Genomic DNA, 20,840 nt, shown 5'->3' on the forward strand with positions numbered 1-20,840 from the left:
AATGTACGGCTTGAAGCCTGACAGGTACTGCGGAGCATGTACCGCTTTACAGAGGTTACGGGTTTACACTGGTGTATGAGGAGAAGTTCAGTCAGCTCTGCATCGTCACTATTGTGCCTTCGGAATGTCTGAATCTAAACAATTAACCATTCTCCACTTAAAAATCAAAAAAACGAACGGGAGCTTACCTGCCATGCTCCTGAGTGCCCTTGCTAAGCTTCAAACAGCTGCGCAGTAAGCAAGTTCAGTAAAGATGTAGGGAATAGTCATCATTTAATTGCATATCAGATGTCTCCTGCCCAAGAGCATCACAAATAGTTTGTAACAGCGCGAAGATTTCACGAGAGAAGATGTGTTTGCAGCAGAGTTCCCTTTATTTCATAACATTAAAGCACACAACCATTAAATACACTTGACACTTCTACTGTGCTGTCTAAAAAGCTACGCACCAATGTACACATGGCACAAATCTGGTGGCATCCACCTCCAACCAGTGGAACACCTAAATCAAAGCAAAGGCTTCACATAAAAAATAGATCTTACTCTCTGCAACTGTATTCTTAAAAAATGATGGCAATGACGAGATTGAATGGAAAGAAAGTGGATTACCGAAGCAACAATCACCTCCCAGATGTAATGCAGAATGTTATTTCTATCAGCTCATCTGCAGATGGCACAAATGAAAGCTGATTAAGGCAAATGCTTCTTAAGAAAGGCGATTTCTTGTAAACAACAAGGAATTTTTTTTTTCTTCATCAGAAGCGCTTTCTTGCTGTGTCCTCAGCCCCTGTGGGGGACCCCTGCCCCTCTCACTGCTGCTCTCTATTTCTGATGGGGTTACACAATGCTTTGTGGAATGCCAGCTTGCAGCTGGCTGTGGGAATGGCTGAGCTTTCTTTGCAGGTGGCTGCAGCAGCAAAACGTGCCACTGCAAGACTTTTCCAGTGGCCTGTCTGGCCTTCGTATTGTGCTCGGCCTCTGGGCTTTGGTATCTGACTGGCAGTGTAGTGTTTGTGACGTGTTGTGGCTCACCTATATCAAACTATTCACCAGCACAACGATTCAGTAAAAAAAGAGTGAAGGTGTATTAGAAAAAAAGTACCTTATTTTAAAGCCATATTAAGAAAAACTAAGCTATGCTTTCATTTGAAGAGCTGCTGTGCACAAATGCTTTGATCCCAAACTAATCAGTGTCTATTAATTAATTGGCACCTAATGAATAGCAACATAAGTCACTAAGCTGTCAAGTTTTTTTTAAGGGGAATTTCCTCTTGGAAGTTGAGCATCTTCTCATGTCCTGACCTGAAATTTTCCTGCTTTTGTAATATACTTGACACCTTTAAAAGGCTTGTATTTTTCTCCGTACATGTCTAGGCGATTCACTTTCAGTCCTGAAAAAGACAGAAACAAGTACCAAATTAAAAGCAAAAAAAAAACAAACCCACAATCGCTCTACTAACCCAGGAATGCCAGCAGCTATTCATACCTACGGTTTCAGGCTGTCCCGTGCCTTCTCACAGGCATCCAGCCACTGGATCCACTGTGTTTCACTAGATTTAAACTAGTGGGTTGCAAGTTTAAGAGGAAACTGCAGGATTCTGTTCTTACACAAGGACTAACTGTCATTTACTCAGCAGTCTAGGAAGCAAAAGGACCACAGCCTGGTACCTGCCTGGAAAGGTACTACGCATACTACCAGCAATTCTCATCTAGGGCCTTCAGTCATCCTCCTGCTTTCTGAACGTGAGCCTTCGCTGTTAGGGTCTGAACCCCGCCGAGCTTGCTTGCACAAGCATTTTACACATGGACAACTCATGTGATTTAAGTGTTTGCAGACAGGCCTTGTTTGCTCTAAATTTACTTTTGCTGTTACCCTACAGCCTTCATTCGGATTTTACTTGCAGATTGTTTTGAAGATGAAAACCTTACCAGCACCAGAAGGAAAGAGTAAGAAGGGAATTCTTTAAAATTAATGGAGTTTTTTGACCACTAGAAAGGGATTTAGTGGTAGAAGGCTAACGCGAGTCAAGAGCAGCACACTAAATCATCATCCATCACTCTTCACTAACAGGATAAATTTGCATGTTTAATGCAGAAGTCAACAAAGAAAAAAACATTCTTCTGTACACTTCTCACAGTCTTTCTTGAGCAAAACAAGTGGGAATTCACAATGCCCAGTAAGGGAGTCTCCCAGCAAGGGTAACTGTTAGGTCTGGGTAAATCGGACTTTACTGTTCTGGACCCAGCTGACTTTAAACCAGCATCTCCAGTTTAAAGACTTAACAGCTTCCTACTTCATTTCCTGCTGCTACTCATTCCGTCAGTACCGATTTCACATAACGCCCACTCACCTGAAATTGCAAGCTGTTGTATCTTAAACTGGATGTTTAAACTTGGATTCTCCTCTGGCTTGGGGGCTCCGGACTGCAGGTTCACCATGCCCTTCAGGTTTGGTAGCTTCTGAGGGGTAATTTTGCCCACGTCCCACGTTAAGACCTTGTCGGGAAAGAAAGAAGAGTAGCAGCAGCTTTCTAGGAAACAACCTCTGAGCTCAAGTTCCCATCAAGCTTTTTGTTTGCAGGCTGGGCACAGTGTGGCCTGGTAGCCCTGAGAATGACCCCACTGGCAGGGAGAGGGGTGGTTAGGGCTGTGGCAGGTACAGTGGCTTTGCGTCCCCTGCATAGCTTTTGCCCTCTCAGCGTTGCTGAGTTGGTCTGTGCGCTTAATACATCTTGTTCCCTTCGTTAGCAGTGGTTGTTCCTGCTGTCAGATTGGGTCAGCTAGATCTGTGAGGCAAGGAGAGTACCCAGCACAAGAGGCGTAGGAACTTAACACACGAGAATGAGGAGGGCAGGAGCAAGGCACTTGGCAACAGGAGATGTTTAAGCTGGAGTTAACTCTCCTAAGGGTCACTTGCTCTCATTGATTCTTACACTTTAAAGACGCATGGAACCAAGTTGGCCCTTTACTCATCCACACAAGAGGTTTCTTTTTGTTCTTATCGTAAACTGAAAATTGTTGATAAATGCAGAAAAATTTCAGTTCTTTCTACTTTTGCAGTTACAATCCACCTAGTTATCCCAACTCTTGATAAAAACACAGTATAATTTATTTCTGGAAAGAGGAAAGGAGACTTCAAGTGTTTTTGTTGTTTTTGTTTATACAAGATCAAGGTCTGTTCTTTTTGAAACAAAACATTACTTGGAGAGCTTTCACTTACGATTCACATCAATTGCTGACTGAGATATTCCAAGGGCAGCAGAAAGCTCAGAACAGGGTGTCAGAGCCAGAAGAACAGTTTGGCTCGACTCCGTTTCAGCGAAGTAGCTCCTGGGTACTAAAAAGCTTCAGGAGCTTTAGAAGGCTGAGGTCTCAAACCCCAACTCAGAGGCCAGAAAGCAGGAGTCCTAAGACACGGTTTTTCAGATCCCCTGTTCTCCTTCCTGTGTGTCTCCAGACAGGTCTTTCAGAAGAGGTTTTTGTTCTCATCTCCTGCTCCCTGTTTTCTCTGGCTACCTGTTTTCAGGTCTACTGCATTTTCTCCAGATAAGTGCATTTTAAAGAACATAGATTGCAAAATACACCACAGCTGAAACCAGCAGCAAAATACTGCTGCATCCACTAAAGGGAAATATTAGGGGAAGTGAAAGAGCAGGGGAAAGGAGGGGATATAACTCATGATATATGAGGGGATATATGAGATAACTCATAAACATAGGCTGAAGGGAAAGTTTTCTGCTAAATGTGGAACACTGCTCCAGTGCTCCAGTGCTCTGCAATAGGTATGGCTTGTTCTGATGTAATCTTAGATATTTAAATAAATGAAAACTGAAGACTTACTTTAGTAACGGGGTCAAATGTATAGCTGCCTTGTGTAGCAGTGAGGTTCATATTGAGTACGGCCTTTGGCATGTGAACTGTCATGACAACTCCTTCCACTGTTTTCCCCATATTCTGTTTTGGTCCAATGGTAACATCAAATCTTCCCGAAGAACTATTTTCCTTAAAACTGATCATGTGCTTCACATATACAGGAATTGCCACCAAGCTGAAAAGAGAAGACAGTAGCTGAATACATCCTGGCTACTTCTCTGCTCCGGAAAATAAATCTCTTTCTCATAAACAGTTCTTGTGTTTCTGGCAGGTATTCAAGTTAGAACCAGTTTGTGTTGAAAGTGAAAACTGATACTCAGCTCTTCAACATCATTGTTGAAGTGATTTTATTAGTAGAGAATCACAGGGAAAAAAAGATTCTCTTCCAAATCACTTGTCCTAATCTCTTTCCCTCCATCTGTTTATCTTTTAAAGTAATCTCACTAAGCCAATTCTCAGAACATCCATCAGTCAAATCGGGCTTAGTTTGCAAATATTCAGTTTAGACTTTTTTGCTTTATTCTTTTTATGAAGATGCGAGTCCTCTATGTATACAGAGAATTAGCCACAAAGCATCTAGCAGCAACAATGACTGCCAGGGATGAACAGCCCTATATTACTGTCATGTGTGGTTCATCCCATTGAAGAACGATTGCCGAGTATCAGCAGCTCACTGAAAAACCATTTTCTTGTTGTAGTGGGGACAGAGCAACAGCTGAGACAAAACCTGAGGAGATGCATTTTGGCAATGACGGCAAAGTCTCCCATAACAAGGAGAAACCTGTAGTTGCTCAGGTGGAAAGCGGTAGGTGGCACAGCCGAAGAACTGGCGTGTCTGAACGGAAACGTACTTCTGTGAACTGACACGGTAGGAAATCAGCCTGAAATTCCCATCGGGAGGAATAAATGAAAGGACTCTCTCAGACTCCCAGCGTTTGAACCGAATACATGGATGGAAGCTGACGTCGTCCAGCAGCCGTGGGTTCTGTAAGTAGTGGCAAAGCAGTAAGTGAAACCTCATTGAGTATCAGCGGTTTGAACTAGCTACTGAACTCTACACAATTCCTGTTTCTTAGACTCCCGAGTATCATTCCTGGCCATTATCTGAGACATGTTACTCAGCTAGATGGATTTCTGGTCTGACCTGGTACAGCAGCTCCTGTGAGTGTATTTTTCTGTACAGACAAAAGCCATTCCCACTACTGAGTAGTGCAGCAACTTCTACAGTACACTACAAAACTTGTTATTTTTATATGTGTGACACATGAAGCAGTGATTGCACTTTTGAAATCATTTAACTCTGATCATTAAGAAGAATCCAGAGCACTTGAAATTCCCAAATATTTGCTAAATTTACCATGAAAGAAAGCGAAAGATCTGGCATTCCTGAGAGCTTAATACATGAATCGATAACACCTTGGATTTCTGCAAAGACTGTGGAACCTGCAGGGGGAAAAAAAGACAGACACGTAACTTTATTATCAAGGGCCTAACAAATGTTGTGAAGTGCACCTAGAGAACACAGATGACATTTGCACAACACTCAAGAACACACCAAGCACAGATAGCAAAGGTCATTCCAGTTACCTGTGGCCTGGGCAGCTTGCTGAAACACGAGCCAGAGCAAACAGCTTGTCCCAAATCAGCTAATTGTGCCTATGCCAGCTGTCAGACAGGACCTATACTGGATGTGCTTGAACTGGTTGCCAGAGCACTAAGCAAATAAGATTTTCAGAATATGCAAGCTCTGCATCTTCCTTTCTTTCACCCTTGTCCCCTGTCTCCAGAAAACTAGCAAGCTGTATAGTGGTGCAGGGAAGTTGAAGTACATCAAAACAGCCAACAGCAAAACATTAAGTCTGTGTGTGGTGTAAGGCTCCGGATAACCTTGGCTTTCACAAGCATTGCTGGCTTCACAGTGGGATTATGTATTCATCTCGATGTTAAATAAATCTATAGGAAAAAAACTCAAACAAGCCCCAAAGCAAGAATACCAAGCGTCTTACCCAGGAAAGGCTCATTTTCTTAAATGCCTTATAAGGCCAGAAAGGCATGAGCAGGACTCTGGACTAACTAGCCCTACAAGCAAAGGTTACTTTAAAAGATATGTAAAAACTGTTGCTGATCTAGCCAAGGGGAAGGAGAAACTGTGGTTAATACTTTGCCTGAAAAGAAGGGAACCCATTTCAGATGAAAGCAGTTAACCATACCTGTATGAAACAAAATAACCCCCCTATTCTAGAGGAGCTACTTTACCTACTTCTTAGTCCTAGACAAGGTCAGGAAGAAAGATTCTTGCATTGCTAGTCCCCAAGGGATCAGAGCAGAAAAGAGTAGCTATTACTACTGCAGTGGGTCCTTAATAAGAAATTTAAACGCTCAGTGGGCACTGATTAGGCTTGAAATACAAACATGGTCTGGACTATAACTCCTCAGACTACGCACTCGTACCACTCCTGGGAATCCCGTTGAGCTAGGAGAGTAACACAGCCATCAGGGGGTTCCGACTGTGGCTGCCACCTTCTTTTAGTTTCAAGATGGAGAGGGTAAGTGTTGGAAGAAGGGTTTGCCAGAGTCAAGAAGACGCTCAATATGAGTTATGCATCTTGCTCAACTTTATTAGTTTCTAACACTACTTATATAGAACCGATACACATGCATATTCGTAAAGCAGAAATATAACTGGTTAGTAGTCTCTAAATGCGCGCGGTTCTCACACCCCTAATTATCACAACTAAAATAAGCATTCTATCCATGTAGCTAATTGTGTTGCTGTGCTTCAGCCTTGTAGTTTGTTACTCCCTATCTTCCCATACCGGTCCCTATCTTTGTTGGCCCTGCACCTGCTTTCCCAGCAGCTGTAGCTTGTTACAGCCACGGCCTGCTGGCACAACATAATTACTTGGTCTCAGGATTCAAGAATAGCTCAAGGCTACCTTTCTTGTTAACTTCAGCACAGCAACTTCAGTACAATTCTGATTACAGGCCTATTCTGATACCAGGCCTGGATTGTGCAGATCTTCAGAGATTCTAAGGCCATGCTTCTGCAGCCATTCTTCTACAGGTAAGAGATGCACAATAGCTATTTATGACTGTCCAGTTCAACGGTGGCCAAAGCATTTGTCGAATTGGTGTACGGAACCAAAGCAACACTGATGACTGCTACAACACCAGCAATGAATGAAGAAATCAGAGATTTGCTTACTGCCCTGTACCACCACAAAATGCTCTCACTCAGCCTTCAGCTATTCTAGCGGATGGCCCCAGTACTAAGTAAAACAGCAGGCTCCTGTCCATGCTGTAGCAGTTTTCTTCTTGGATCTTTTTTTTCTACTTCTGGGCACTGGCAACATTTACACAAAAGTTATCAGATTCCTCCTCAGAGTTAAATCTCAGATTAAAGATTTTTCTATTTGAAGATACCATGTTTCATTTACATGGTATAAAAGAAAGGATTATTAATATTATGCTTCATAGCATCTGGGTCCAGTTTCTATGTAAGGGAAACAGTACTATGCAGCTATTTTGCACCAATTTTGTCTTGCTATCATAGAATCATTTAGGCTGGAAAAGACCATGGACGTTGAGTCCAACTGTAAACCTAACGCTGCCAAGTCCACAACAAAACCATGTCCCTAAGTGCCATGTCTACCTGTAAATCTAAGATGGGACAGCTGAACTGCTGCCTCAGAAATGTTCATCTCTCCTTGATGACTACTGAGGGAGCGTAGATGGCTAATATAGGCTTAACATCTGGCTTGTAGGTCAGAAGAAAACTGATGAAAACTTTTGTCTTGCCCACTGGAGGGCCTATGAGGACTACAGTAAATTGTTGGCAGCAACAATGGAAGATAATTTTGTGATCTTATTTAAAACTTCAACTACTTTTTCCATGTATATCTCTTAAGAGATAATACACAAACGGAAAACATCCAAGTACAGAGTATTTCTTGCGGATGTTCTTGAAGCAACCTAAAGCATATTGCTATTTTAAGATGAACTGAAGAAATATATTTGGGCATGTCATTTTAAATGGTGTATTTATATTTAAGATATAGATTCATGTATATACAACACATGCAAAAAAGCAGTTGGACTGTATTGGCTCTAAATATCAGCAGCTAAATGTAAAACACATTCAACAAAAAAAAAAATGTTTGCAAGGCATCTTACCTGATTTGTCTATAATCGCATCAATTTCTTCAATGACATCAAAATAGGCTTCGTTGTTTGTGTATTTTACCCCTGCTCTGCGCCAAGGAATGTTGGACAGCTGTCCAGTGGGAAGGGTGTCACCCACATTACTGCTGCCTTAAAAATGAAAAGGAACTCAAAATCAGTAAGTAGTTACAAAAGGAATGTTTCAACTGCCAAAATTAAGAATCAAAGCAAGATGTGCCCTCCCGAATTTCAAACTAGAACCTGGACCACTAAAACTTCATTCATTAGGTGACCTGAATGCACCTGGAGCATGTGTCAGATTTAGGCATTTTAGACTATAATACAAAAATACAAGGCTCAGGTGACCAGGAGGTTTGAGTAGGAGGAGATATGGGGCTAGATCCTGTAAAAGATTTCATCACTACCATTCAAGACATCACAGCTCCTTGTGAGGGCCTCAAGCATGCTTTCCCCTTCTCCTAAACAGGGGTCCTCACACTTTTTACACAGGGGGCTGGCGCGCTGATTAAGTGGCAGGCAGTCATCTGCGGCTGCTTGGTTTCCCCCCCAAACCCCCGGCGGGGGGCGGGGGGGTGTCTGTAAATACCGGGGGCTGGATTGAGGACCCTGGGGGGCCGTGTCTGGCCCACGGGCCGTAGTTTGAGGACCCCTGTCCTAAGAGTTTTAGCTGTCCGCCTTCAGGGCTGATTTACTGCTAGGAAATGTTAGGGAGTAAGACCTGGAAGATGCCTTCGGAAGGTGTCTCCCTGCCCTCTGTTTGGGAGCTATTAGGCGGAGGCTCTCACCCCGGGTACCCATTGCTACCTCCCAGCAACACAACAGCCACATGTACACCTGACCTTGTGTCTCATCGATCCAGACTCTGGCCTGCAGACTTGACTTTCTGCCTGGACCTGTCTCATCATGATGGACTTTCCTGGCAATCATTGAGCTGTGGGTGATCCTGTTACTGCCTGATCCTGATCCTGACCTGGGGCTCAACTTCTGGGCTCTTTAACAGTGATGACTGCTGTCACCCTTAGCACCTGGTTCTTAATACCACTTAATGTGAAAAAAGGGCTTCCTGAGCTACCTTGTTCTAAAGTAAACTGATGATTCTTTAAAAAGGAAAAAAAAAAAAATAATCTTCTGTGGCTTAGGTGACTGATCTCCGAATCTCACTATAGTGGAAACAGCTCCCTCTGCTAGAAGTAGGTTTCAGGACAGGGCTGCAGCTCACGTTTGCTTGTGCCCTTTAGCACAAATGTGGTGGCATGTCTGCTATGTGAAACAGCTTCACTGAGAGGCTGATGGCCAGTGGTTATCGTTCCTACACAACTCGTGGGGTAGGCCCTCTCCTAGCAAGCAGGAAACACAAGTTTTCATTCTTTTGAGCTAGCAAAATAACTCATACAGAAAAACTCTCTAAAGTCCACCCTGGTGCTATAACAGATGGGGGAGGAGTTGCAACCACTTTCTCACTCCATCTGCATTGCTGAAGGGGAGCAGCTGCCGTGTCCGTGCCTCGTGTCCCTCGGCAGCCTCACAGGGTGCAGTGGTGTACGCAGGCTGGACTGCAGGCCAGGTAGGTGGGAGAGCTCTCAGGCTGCCATTTCCCACCTGCTCAGTGCTGAGCTGCTGATAGTGACAAGACTCAGGCTGCCTAGGCAGGTGCTTTAAGCTCCTGGGTAATTCTAATAAGGCTTTAGATAAAACAAGAGAATTTGATGGTGCAGCCCTTGGCTTCAGGAGCCTTAATTCCCCTTACAGTGGTGCACCTAGTCCATTAACATCACAGATATTTTTCAGAAGTATAACTACTACCTACCATCCAAAACCACATTTAAACAAAAAAAACCAACCGAAAACCAAAAAAACCCAGAAATTAAAACTGATGAGGTTTATACTCAAAGATTAAACCTCGTGTGCTAACTCAAAGACAGCTCCTTAGAGCACCACGCCTGTGTGGCCCTGCAGCCCACCTACAACCCTTCTCTACCACAACGGACAGGCAAAGACCCCGCGTATCTCTGGCCCCGTGTGACACCTCACGGCATACCTCCCTCGCACCTGCTTGCCAGCCAAGCAGATTCCACCAGCTCAGCTGACAGACATGTGGCCCTGTCACTGCAAGACATACCCATCTGCAACAGCCTGAAACTGGCTCCAAAAGTGATGGATGCTGATGGTGGTGGGGGTGGGGAAGAGGTTGAAGACATGTAATTTGCTTCCCTTCGTGCTATCTGTTCCCAGACAGCAAAGATTTATTAGATATCTGCTATATACCTTTCTATAATGATTTCTTACAAAACACATAACCTTCTCCAATGCCCCTCAGTTATTCAGAGCTTGGGGCTAGCTCTGTACCGACCCTGGAACACCTGTCTCCAGTATGTGCTGCCTTTACTGGGAACTGCTATTCCTGAGGGACTTCAGCAGCTGTGGCTGGACCAGACGGTGCCATCGGGGATATCAAAGGGGCCAGACATAAGCTGCAAATAAGGAAGAAGTTGCTTTTACTCAACGCTTACTTGTGAGAAGTGGCAGGACAGTGGCCTCACCTTACAGATTCACACCAATATGATACTATTTTTTTTAGCTATGAGGCACGTTGGGGCTTTGTTTTTAAGCAGCCAGTCAGCACTGAAAATTATTTCTTCTCATACCTGTGATGGAGTTGACAACGGAGCGCAAAATTGTGGGAGGCTTAATCAGCTCCTTCAATATGTTAGATTCTGTTGCCAGTGGAAAGCCATTGTCTAACATTTCTTCTAGAAGTTCATACACAATAACTACATTGTCCTTAATTGCAGTCTCAGAACATTCGCCGAAGTAGTCCTAAACAAATCAGAGATTACAAAGGAGAGGATTTTTATTCCTGTTAAAATGCGTTGCAAAAGTTCAGGTTTTTTGCTTACGGAAACCCTCCAATACATCAAGGAATTTTAGTGCCTAAACTGACCAGCTACTTCTATAGTTGTATGGTATCATATGTTAAGGTTACATTTATCATCTAATTAGAAATAAAGAGAGCATGAACAGTGAAATTAATGTAATCTGGTTTACTAATATATATGTCCCAAAGGTTCTCCCACTTGTGAACATCAGCACACCTTCAATTAGAAGACTTGTAAATAAGGAGACTATCTTTTGGCAATGCTCAGTCTTCACAGAAGTTCCTTTATGTACAGTATCTGTGAAATAGGTTGAAAACCAATGCACGCTCCGCAGCTCTTTCCTCCCTACAGAGTGCTTCATGACTGCATGCCCCTTCTTTTCATTTGTATAACATGAACAGTACAAAAGCTTACAGAAAACCAGACAGCATTTACAAAGTGGGATTTGGGTTTTAGTGCATGTACACTGGTAACTATAAATCAAATGAATACACAAAATACACCATCTTTTCCTCTGTATTCTATAAACCAGTGCTTGACTTAAAAGTTGCAAAGGGGAAAGTCACTGGCGGGAGGGTTTATTACCTTTCTTTAAAAGACGAAAATTTCCTTGGAATTATTTTGACTTTAAAATTATTTAATGGTGAACACACCTGGAAAGTATCTGCTACTCGGTGCAGAAATTCAATTACGAAGAGCGGTGGCACTTCTGTCTGTATGACAGACACAAAGAAGATTTTATCCCGATAGATGCTGATGAGGTAGTGATGTGGTGTTGAGATGACAGGAGGCACATTCTCAACATCGATTGCTTTCTCCTGAGCTTCAAAGAAATAATCACACACAGATTGGCTCACAACACTCTTCCAGTGCTTCTCCAAGAATATATCACCAGAACAGTTTATAAGAAACAGGCTGTGGATCATTTTCTGTTGGAAACACATTCAAATAAGTTAAAATAAACAAAAGGATATAAGGATTGACACTATTTCTTCTCCAAGATTGCCTTTCTCGCAATGGTTATTCTTTATTAACATGCGCTGCGAATTTAGGAAAAAGATCTGCTTTCCTCTTTTATTTAAACTCCATTTTCTTTATTTAGAGGAATGTTCCACCACAAAATTATTCCACAGTGGATTAAGTCACTAACATGTATCACAATGTAAGCAAGAAGCTAGCACCCTTGATTTCCACTTTCATCTCTATTTGGTATTTGTAATTATTTCTTAAAGAAAAGCTGACTTCCGTGAGTTGGCACTCACTTAAACATGTTTGGCAACATGTAAGGGTAACATATGTAAAGTTTCATGTGGCAGAGGAATCGGCATAACGTTTATAGATATAACTACGAATTGCACTATCTTAAAGATACACTCTAGCTTGTTGGCTTTCAGCTATTGAACTAAAAAAGTGGTTTTTATTTGCTGGCTAATTGATCTTTTACTTATGATCTATGCCAAGCTGCACTTGGATAAAGGGTTGGGATTCATTAGAAGTACATAGAACTAGGAGTTTAAACCTGACTTAATGAATAAAATTGCCTCAAAAGCGCTTGACACACAGGAAATATGTTTACAGAAAATGTTTTACACTTAAAAACTAACTCACTCATGAAAAAGGGGAGTATGAACTGCAGATGAGGAAGTCGTTGGTTTTTCTTCTATCTTTAAAGATTTACAAATAACATGCTTCAGCCACTGATCCTTCATTTCATGCACAGGACAAGATGCTTATCTGCCTTTTTTGTAAAACTGATTCCCAGTCTATTTCTCAACTTTCAATGAGACAGCAAGTGAACTAAGTTGTTGATTCAAATGAAATGAATAAACTATTTTCTCCACATCTACAGAAGAGACAAATGCTATCAGATTTCAGGTTATCTCTTTAGCCTTTACATGAGACAGATACAATGCTTTAATTGCCCTGCAACATAACCATCCTCTGACAAAAATAAGGTCCATGTTTGAACTCAGGCTTAGAAAACAGAACAAATTGTAACCCAAGCACCGGCAGCTCTAGGTAAAGGTAACCTGGTAATTACACCCTGCACAGATTCATTCTGTAGTTGGAGAAGCTGCCCCTGCCACTGGCCGTTCATCCCTTCTGCCTCCCAGGTACCGATCTCAGCAGACTATGTGGCTCTGCAATTACCAATATTAGGAAACTGGTCCAGCCCAGAAAAAGTAGTTTTTGGTCGGATCAGCTTCCTTATGCCAAGTTATTACATTGCCCGAGTGCTACAGCTGGCACAGAGGAGGTGGTGGAAATGGGCTGATGTGAGCAACAGAGATATCCCGAAATGCAGCGTATTAGCCTTTGGAGGAATTCAAAAGTGGCTGGAATGAGACCAAACAGTTACTGGGCATCCATACCTTGAAACAGGAAGACCACCATCAACTCTGCAGGTCCAAGAGAAGCCAGATACATCTACCAAAAGCGTACCATAATTTTAATTAATCTTAGGCTATCTGGTCAGGATCATGCCATACAAAGCAGAGAGAATTTGCTCTTTCACTGATGTTAACTCGGGCACAAAAATGTGAAGATGGCACAGAAGCATCTAGATGTAAATGGCCCAGTCCCACGGAGATTTTAAGAAGTCCAAACACTGTATGGTTAAACCTCACTCCAGAATACCGGAATAAGCACTTAGCTCCATTCAGAGCGAGCTCTCGTTGCTGTGTCTGAAGCCAGACCGCCCAGAGTACTAGGCTCACCTCCCAACACTGAAAAAGTGGTCTGGCCCTGTAGATCTTGACAAAACAAAGGTACGTCTCCCAAAGCTCAGCAGAGAAGGTGAAAAAAGACAACTAAAGAAGCTTTAGTTAGTCGGCTACTTCCCTCCACCTAAGTCAGCAGATGTGGGAACGGAGCCAAGATCCAGCTTTTCAAATTCTAAACTCCAGCTGCTCCTTCACATGCATGACAGCAATGTGCTCATCTTCACTGAGGCCTTGCCAGATCTTGGATACTTCCTGCTAAGAGCATGCTGTCTTTGGTGGTAGACACAAAAAGATCAATAGTCAAAATGTGGACAGAAAAATTCAACTAAGCCACTATGGTTACATATAAAAGGAAGTTCTTTTGCAAACTGTAATTGCCAATTTGCTTAAAAGTGGGAAATAAAATAAAGCTACAAAGTGTTATTGCAGATATTTCCACTGTCTCCCACACCAAATTAATCTCTAATTTAGTTTGTTAAAAAATTGGACAACTTTAATACTGTAAGCACAGCATTCTTATAAAGGAGATCTGACACAATTGCTTTAATCCAGTTCAACTTACCATGTTCTGAATTTAGCCACTGCTGAACATTAAAACCCTCCAAAAATCTCCTGGATAGCCACACAACGGTGGCAAGTATAATCAACCACTGAATGTCAGTATTGTTCCACACCAAGGCAGCCCAAACATATGAAGGTGATCAGCTATAAAGCTTAGAATAGTTCTCTGTACATTTTAATATGGTTACAATAGCATATCTGTTAACAAATGCAAGACCCAATTCCTAGCAAATGCACACAAGGCTGCATAGGAGAGTTACAGTACAAGCAGCACCAGTAAGGCTCCACTTCCAGCAGACTGGATCTACAACCCGCTGGGGAGAAGATACACTGGAAACTGCAGGCAGCTTCAGACGATACTTTGACAAAGTGTTATTAGAGAGGTGCAACAGCATTTTTAAGCCCGAGCAGCTATCCTGCTGTTAACGCTCACACAGCTTCCATTGATCAGAAATGAGTGCATTTGTCACGATATACTTTTAACAAGCGCAGCCCTGCAGCAGGCCCATGTAACTGCTGCCTGAATACAGCCACTTTGTTCTACTGCACCTGCCGCAAGCTCCTGGCACACAAAATGGCTCTGTTAGCAGGGCGGTCTCTTCTTCTGTGGCAAGTCCCGCTTAGGATATTGGACCATGATCGAGGCAGGCATGGGTAGCCAGAAAGCGTGGCAGTGCTGGACCACCATGCCTTTTCATCCATCTGCCCCAAGCTGCCAAGGTTTGTGTGGCCTCCTGGTGAACTGCTGTAGCAAACCGATCCAGGGGACCATGCCTGGCAGGTAACAGCTTTACAGGATCTGTGGAAACTGAACAGTAAAATCCCACCTAGCTCCCTGCCCTGTCTTCTGGGTAGGAAGACAGGGAATACAGGATCTCCCATGATAGATAATTATTCTGCTTCTAGCATTAAGAGTTCCCTTCAAAACCCCTCACATACTCCTTTCCTCGCTCACAAGTTTTAGCAGAGAACACTGATGTGCTGCTAATTTGAAGCACTCTAGAAAATCGAAGCTCTCTCCTTGCAGTTTAAGTGCAAAGCAGGCAGACGCACGGGCGCGAGCCCTGCTCCATCAGTCAATGGGCAGCTCAGTTTGTATGCTTCCCAGCACTGACCATAATAAAGCAGCTCCTGTAGCAGTGGGGACATTGGTCTGTTATACACAAGACAGTAATTTGATTTATCCTGCACACTGTCAATCAACTGGCACCAGCCAATTAAAGATGGGTTTCATGTTGGATATCTTACAACTAGCAATACTACAAAAATATCTTATATAAGCTATTATTTAGCAAAAAAATACTGACAGTGCTCCCAATACTGCAGATTTCCCTGCTCTTTCTGAGTGTGAGATTTAATTTCACATAGACATCCCTGAATCCATTTCTCAGTACCCTACCTTCTTCTATCTCATCAGAACATCAGATTTGCAAAGAAAAAAAGATTTAAAAATGCTGAACATAAGAAATCAATCTAGTAACAGTAAGATTCCTCACACCAATAGGTCAAGTTAATACTTGTGGCCAAACAGCAAGGCATGTTAAGACCTGCAGCACTTTGAGGGCAAAGGTCTTGAATCAAAGTTCGTAAGTTTAAAAAAACAGTAGCAAAATCACACTGCCAAAATTTATGAATCGTGAGAGTACCTGTGCAGCAGCATTCACACGCACTACGGCGAGGTGGCAGCGTAAACCCACTCTATGTAAAATACTGAAGGTGTCCTTCTAGGAATATTTCAAAAGGACAGCCTCCCAGCTCTCTGCTTTTAGGCCTACCTAAGAAGCAGACTGAAGACGTCCATGGATTATCACCTGCATCTTTAGTCCAGAGCAAGCCATCCAAGCTCATCTTTAGGAGGCCAACAGCCTTCCATACCACTGCCTGCCTGAAAGGCATCTGATGGGCACTGCAGCAACAAGCAGACCAGCAGAGGTTTGGCAGCTGCTTCTCACAGATCCCATCCTTGCTGACACAAGGAACTCCACATGATTCTTTGCAGTCATTTTCATCCTACCAGAATTTGAACTCCTGACAGAAAAAACCTAAATATTTTAATTCAGGCATCTTCAATATGCTGTTTCCAAGCCTGCATCTTTTCTTTTGACTACATCTGGATTTTGCGATGCTACTATTTTTTCAGTCTCTTGGCACAGAAACATCTGGCCTAAAGTCACAGCAGGCTCAAAAGACAGAAGTGGAGCTCACTGGCAAGAGGGAGAGGCTGAGAGCATGGGAAAAAAGACTGATTGCACATGCTTGTCCTTAGCTACGATTAAGTACTCTAAAATGTAATTAATGCAGAAATACCGTTACCAGCTGCTTTTCCATAACACTGAGCTGAGTTACAGTCAAAGTTCTGAAAACCAGGAAGCGAGGAATTTATCACTGACCTCTGCAATGCCCTTTAGAGCTAGTAATAATGACTGAAAACAGCTCAAAATGGGACAATCACTGGGAAAGTATTCCATAGCTTCCATGTTCCCTGCATTTGGCATAGCTGCTCTGAAGGGTGGAAGGATTAGTGGGGGTGGACTCTCTCAGCCTCTGTTAGGTATCTGCGGAAATAAACTAGTGACAAGCGAACGGGAAGTAATCAAATACTTAATCTGGAGAAACAAATAAGCTAAAATAGGAAGTTCTATTTTAAAACTGGTATTTTTGTCACAACCAGCTGGTTGGTAGTTTAGCTTTTTCCTATAAATTCAAGATGTGACACAAACATGCCACAGATGTGGAAAACTAAACCACCTTTGCTCCCCACCTCCCCAACCCCATTCACCAGCTCTTAAAAAAGCAAACCCATGAAGTCCTATCAAACACCTGAACGTCGATTTCAAGATGGCCAACACGGCAGCTTTGAATGTCCGTATACCTGCCCGAACCAACCTGACACAACCTTGGAAGTTGTGATGCAAAACCAATACACCTGGAAGTCTCCGATCTTACTAAAATGTGCATGTGCTGTAATTTCAAAGTTTTTGTAAGGCTCCTATCACTGTTAACATATCTTACTGCTGCTGCTCAAGACCACTAATCTTTTTGCTTATAAGATGCACACAGCATACATAACTGCACATTACAGTGAAAACATTTTTGCAACTCTGCTTAAGAACTGCCGGGTGTCCCTCTCTGTTAGTTAAACAAAACTCCCCTAATCAAATCAACCGTAACTTAACACCATGAAGTGCTTCTATCTGTACAACTACTGAGATGCCTATTTTATCAGCAAGATCATCCCTATTAAAGACTAAGCACTTCGCTTCCCAGATGCTCAGTATACATTTATCTACCCTTACTCTCACTTAAAACACTGTTAGTAACTTTCTGGGATTGTGTTTTTAAAAGGAAATAGTCCTTTGAGAATACTCTGCAGTTGCCTTACATCAGCATTTGGTGTTGGTAACAAAATTTCCAACTTCCTCCATGCTTTTACTAATAACATTCACAGTCTGCTTAAGAATTTGTGCAGCATTTCATCTACTGACTGATGAGCTTTCCTGTAATACATTTGCATGGCGCCTCTGTTCAATGTAGTTCCAGTATATATCCTCTAATTGCTGGCAAGATAGTTCCATCTCTTGCCAACGGAACAATATTGGAGCCTGAATAATCGAACAATGTTAGATCCTGAATAACTGCAGCTCCCTTCGGGACCCGCAAGAACAGAAAGCTTCACTGTAAAAGCTGAAAAAGCAAGAGTTTCTTAGGAAAAAAACACCAACCAAAACAATCAAAAATTCATTGCTAAAACTAAATTTTTACATGAAGATGGAACATTTCTAACACAATTTACAACTAAATCAGCTGCTTTAGGACTAAAGGGGCCATTTAGGAAATCCACTCTCTGAAAGCAGTACTGAATAGATTGAGATGGCCAAATGGACAGAGGTATGGTGAGTATCTTGTCATGCATTTACTGTCAATGGGATTTTCATGAACAGACTGGTAATTAGGTTCGTATTCCAGCCAAACCATGGAGAACTTTACACAGCCAAGGCAGCAGGATTCAATCATAGGCTACAAAAGCCTCATCTCAATAGTTCTTTGGGAAGATGCTTTCTATCGTGCTCTCCTTATTCACTGCTCCAGCAAGTCTGACGGACTGGAGAGACAGTGCTACCAGCTTTATACCGTTCTTCTTTGCAGTCTCTATTTTAAGAGGCACTTGAGGCTCCAGAAAGGACAAGCAGAGTGCCAAAGAGCCACGCACTACTGAAATGCTTGATCAGAGCCAACAGTATCACTGGAACCCTGCTGTAAATGACAGCTCTTACTCATGTGTGCACTCTGCTACACCTAGTCCAAACACAGATAGTAAGAAGGCAGCACCTAACCACTTTTACCTCCCTTCTCTTCCATGAGAAGAGAGCACAGCAGCACTCTTTACCTCTTCAATCCCATATGAATAAAATCAGGCTTCTGGATACTAGGTCTTAAAGAATCTTCTACTAAGTTTGTAAAAAAGCAGCCTCTCGTGCGTTATGTTGAATAAGCATTAAAACAATTAGAGTGATTTTCTCTGCATTAACTAAGTTTTGAAAGTTATATGGAAAGCTGTAAGTTGGGAGAAAATACAAGGGAAGTAAGTGGAAGGAACTTAACATTTTAAAAAGGTTTAGTTTGTTTTCTTCCTGTAATTACAGCCATGAAGTACAGCTGCCACTTGTCACCTGCTGTTCAGACCTCTCTACCTCAAGGACTTCAATTTCTCTTTCATGAATCCTCATGACAAGGTTTCTGTTTAAGATTCCTAGCGCAGAACTGCTTGTAATGAGAGCTTTGTCTGAAAGAGTAACTGGGACTTAGCTGGTGCATAGCTATTTTGCGCAACAGGAAATCTCATTTCTGGACAAGGACAGCAAAATTAAGCACCACAGTGTGTGCAGTGGCCTTAATTTTTAATTCGCCATCTGCAAGGAATTTTCAGGTACGTGCACAGATGGAAAAGAACCTGCTTGTCCCGTTTATCTTTTTTTTCCTCCAAAACCAGATTTGCTTGTGTTTTTGAGATAGCACCCAAAACATCACAGATTAAATCCAATGAAATACCACTCAAATGGTTTTTGTTGGTTTGGGTTGTTTTTTTTTTTGTTTGGTTTTTTTTTGTTTTGTTTTGTTTTGGTTTTTTTTTTTTTTTAAATGAGAAGCTGTGTACAACTCAAACCTGCTAGGAACTGCCAGCTGAATCATTCTCATGGTTGGCGTAGTCAGTTCCTTTGTAAAACACTGCTTCCATCATTTTACCTCTTGCAAGAGCAATTTAATTTGCTTGTGCTCTTCTTGCAAAATAGCTTTTCCTCTCCCATGCTGCACCCTGCCTTCTATGAACATGAATTTTCAAGTATGATTTTTCTGGCCTGGTTCTTTATACAACAGCTACATTTAATGGCGAAGCTATTCCTCCAGTTTGATCAGCATCTAACAGCTACAAATCGTTTGTCATACCAAAAAGATGGCAAATGCATTGCTACTTCAAACCTGATTAGCAGCGAAAGAAAAGAAGTGACAACCTCCACTCAGTAAACCCCGTTAGGCACCGAAGGGCAGCAGCGATGTGCGGTGCACATGCTGGGGGGGATAACGGATTAATTTCTAGTGCATATTATGCAAATCCACACTCCCAGGTCCCCTTGCTAATTCAGCAAGTACAGCACGACCAGAGCGACCATGTTTGCAGCGGTGCTGCTGAGGAAGGGCTGAGGTGAGCGGGGTGCCAGCCCCCCCCGCAGCCCCGAGGCTTCGCCTCACGTTTCCCACCCAACCTCCACCGGCAGCCCCCGAATCGGAACTTAATTGAACCAAAGGGGCTCCCCGTGCACGATCGCTCCTTTCCCCCGCTGCTCGTCGCTTGAGAGCGGCCTGTGGCGGGTGCCCCGGCTCCGGGCCCCTCCGTGAGGCGGCCGGCGGGGGGGGGGGCTCTGCCCGCCGCCCTGACAGGCGCTGCCGGGCCTGCGCCCCGCCACATGCCCCCAGCAACGCAGGTTTCTTTAAATATTTTATTATTATTCGAACACGGAAATAATAGGTATTTTAAATAGACACCGAACAGCGGAAATGGACGCCGGTAAAACGGGAAGTCTGGGATTCCTGGGGCACGCTCCTGCTGACAGGAATGTCACCCCCGCCCGCCGCCAGCCGCCCCCAACCGCCGGGGTCGGGCACAGGCGGCTCCCCCCGGGAGGGGGTCCGCCACCCGCTGCCGCGGCCCTCCCCACCGCGCCTGCCGCCGCTTCCCCCGACGACGGAAACCCACTCCCCGCCGGTGAGGCCTCCCTCAGCCGCCCCACGCCCCACATACCTCCCCCGGCCCGCTGCGGCCCGCTCGCCCCGGCCCGGCTCGGCCCGTCCCGGCCCGTCCCGCTCCCGGGGCAGCGGCCAAGATGGCGGCGAGGCCCGGCAGCGCGCGGGGCCGCCCCCCGGCGGAGGCGCGGGCGGCCGGGGCGCTGCCTGCGCTGAGCGCCGAATAACGGGCGCTCCCCCCTGCACCCCGCCAAGGCCCGCCGGCCCCGCCGCCGCCGCCAGCCGCCCGCCGGCAGCCCTGGGCCTCGGCCGCGGGCAGGGGACGGGGGCTGCCTCCGGGCGCGGAAGCCCCGCAGCTAGGCGGGCGGCGCACGGCCGAGCAGGG

The 20,840-nt window shown here is 43.9% G+C and overlaps 1 protein-coding gene across 2 annotated transcripts; it reads right to left on the reverse strand.

Moving 5' to 3' along the window:
- Nucleotides 1–353: 353 nt before the first annotated feature.
- Nucleotides 354–20,759, reverse strand: AP3M1 (adaptor related protein complex 3 subunit mu 1). 2 transcript variants are annotated; one of them, XM_055797242.1, is made up of 9 exons: nt 20,514–20,759; nt 11,585–11,860; nt 10,701–10,872; nt 8,047–8,184; nt 5,231–5,316; nt 4,725–4,858; nt 3,841–4,048; nt 2,352–2,496; nt 354–1,391 (listed from the first exon to the last, which is right to left on the reverse strand). In XM_055797242.1, the coding sequence occupies exons 2-9, from the start codon at nt 11,855–11,857 to the stop codon at nt 1,291–1,293; spliced, it is 1,257 nt and encodes a 418-aa protein (XP_055653217.1). In that variant the 5' UTR covers nt 11,858–11,860; nt 20,514–20,759; the 3' UTR covers nt 354–1,290. The 2 variants fall into 2 exon arrangements, with proteins under 2 accessions (XP_055653217.1, XP_055653228.1); XM_055797253.1 differs by lacking the exon at nt 20,514–20,759 and adding an exon at nt 13,304–13,358.
- Nucleotides 20,760–20,840: the final 81 nt, after the last annotated feature.

The sequence above is a fragment of the Falco peregrinus genome, chromosome 1, assembly GCF_023634155.1.
Source record: "Falco peregrinus isolate bFalPer1 chromosome 1, bFalPer1.pri, whole genome shotgun sequence".
NCBI lineage: Eukaryota > Metazoa > Chordata > Aves > Falconiformes > Falconidae > Falco > Falco peregrinus.

Coding starts and splice junctions, on each gene's coding strand:
- AP3M1 (XM_055797242.1), bottom strand. CDS start 11,857: ATGATCCACAGCCTGTTTCTTATAAACTGTTCTGGTGATATATTCTTG. Junction 8,185..10,700: donor CGTTGTCAACTCCATCACAG/GTATGAGAAGAA, acceptor TTCATTTTTAAG/GCAGCAGTAATGTGGGTGAC. Junction 4,049..4,724: donor TACCGTGTCAGTTCACAGAA/GTACGTTTCCGT, acceptor TTCTCTTTTCAG/CTTGGTGGCAATTCCTGTAT.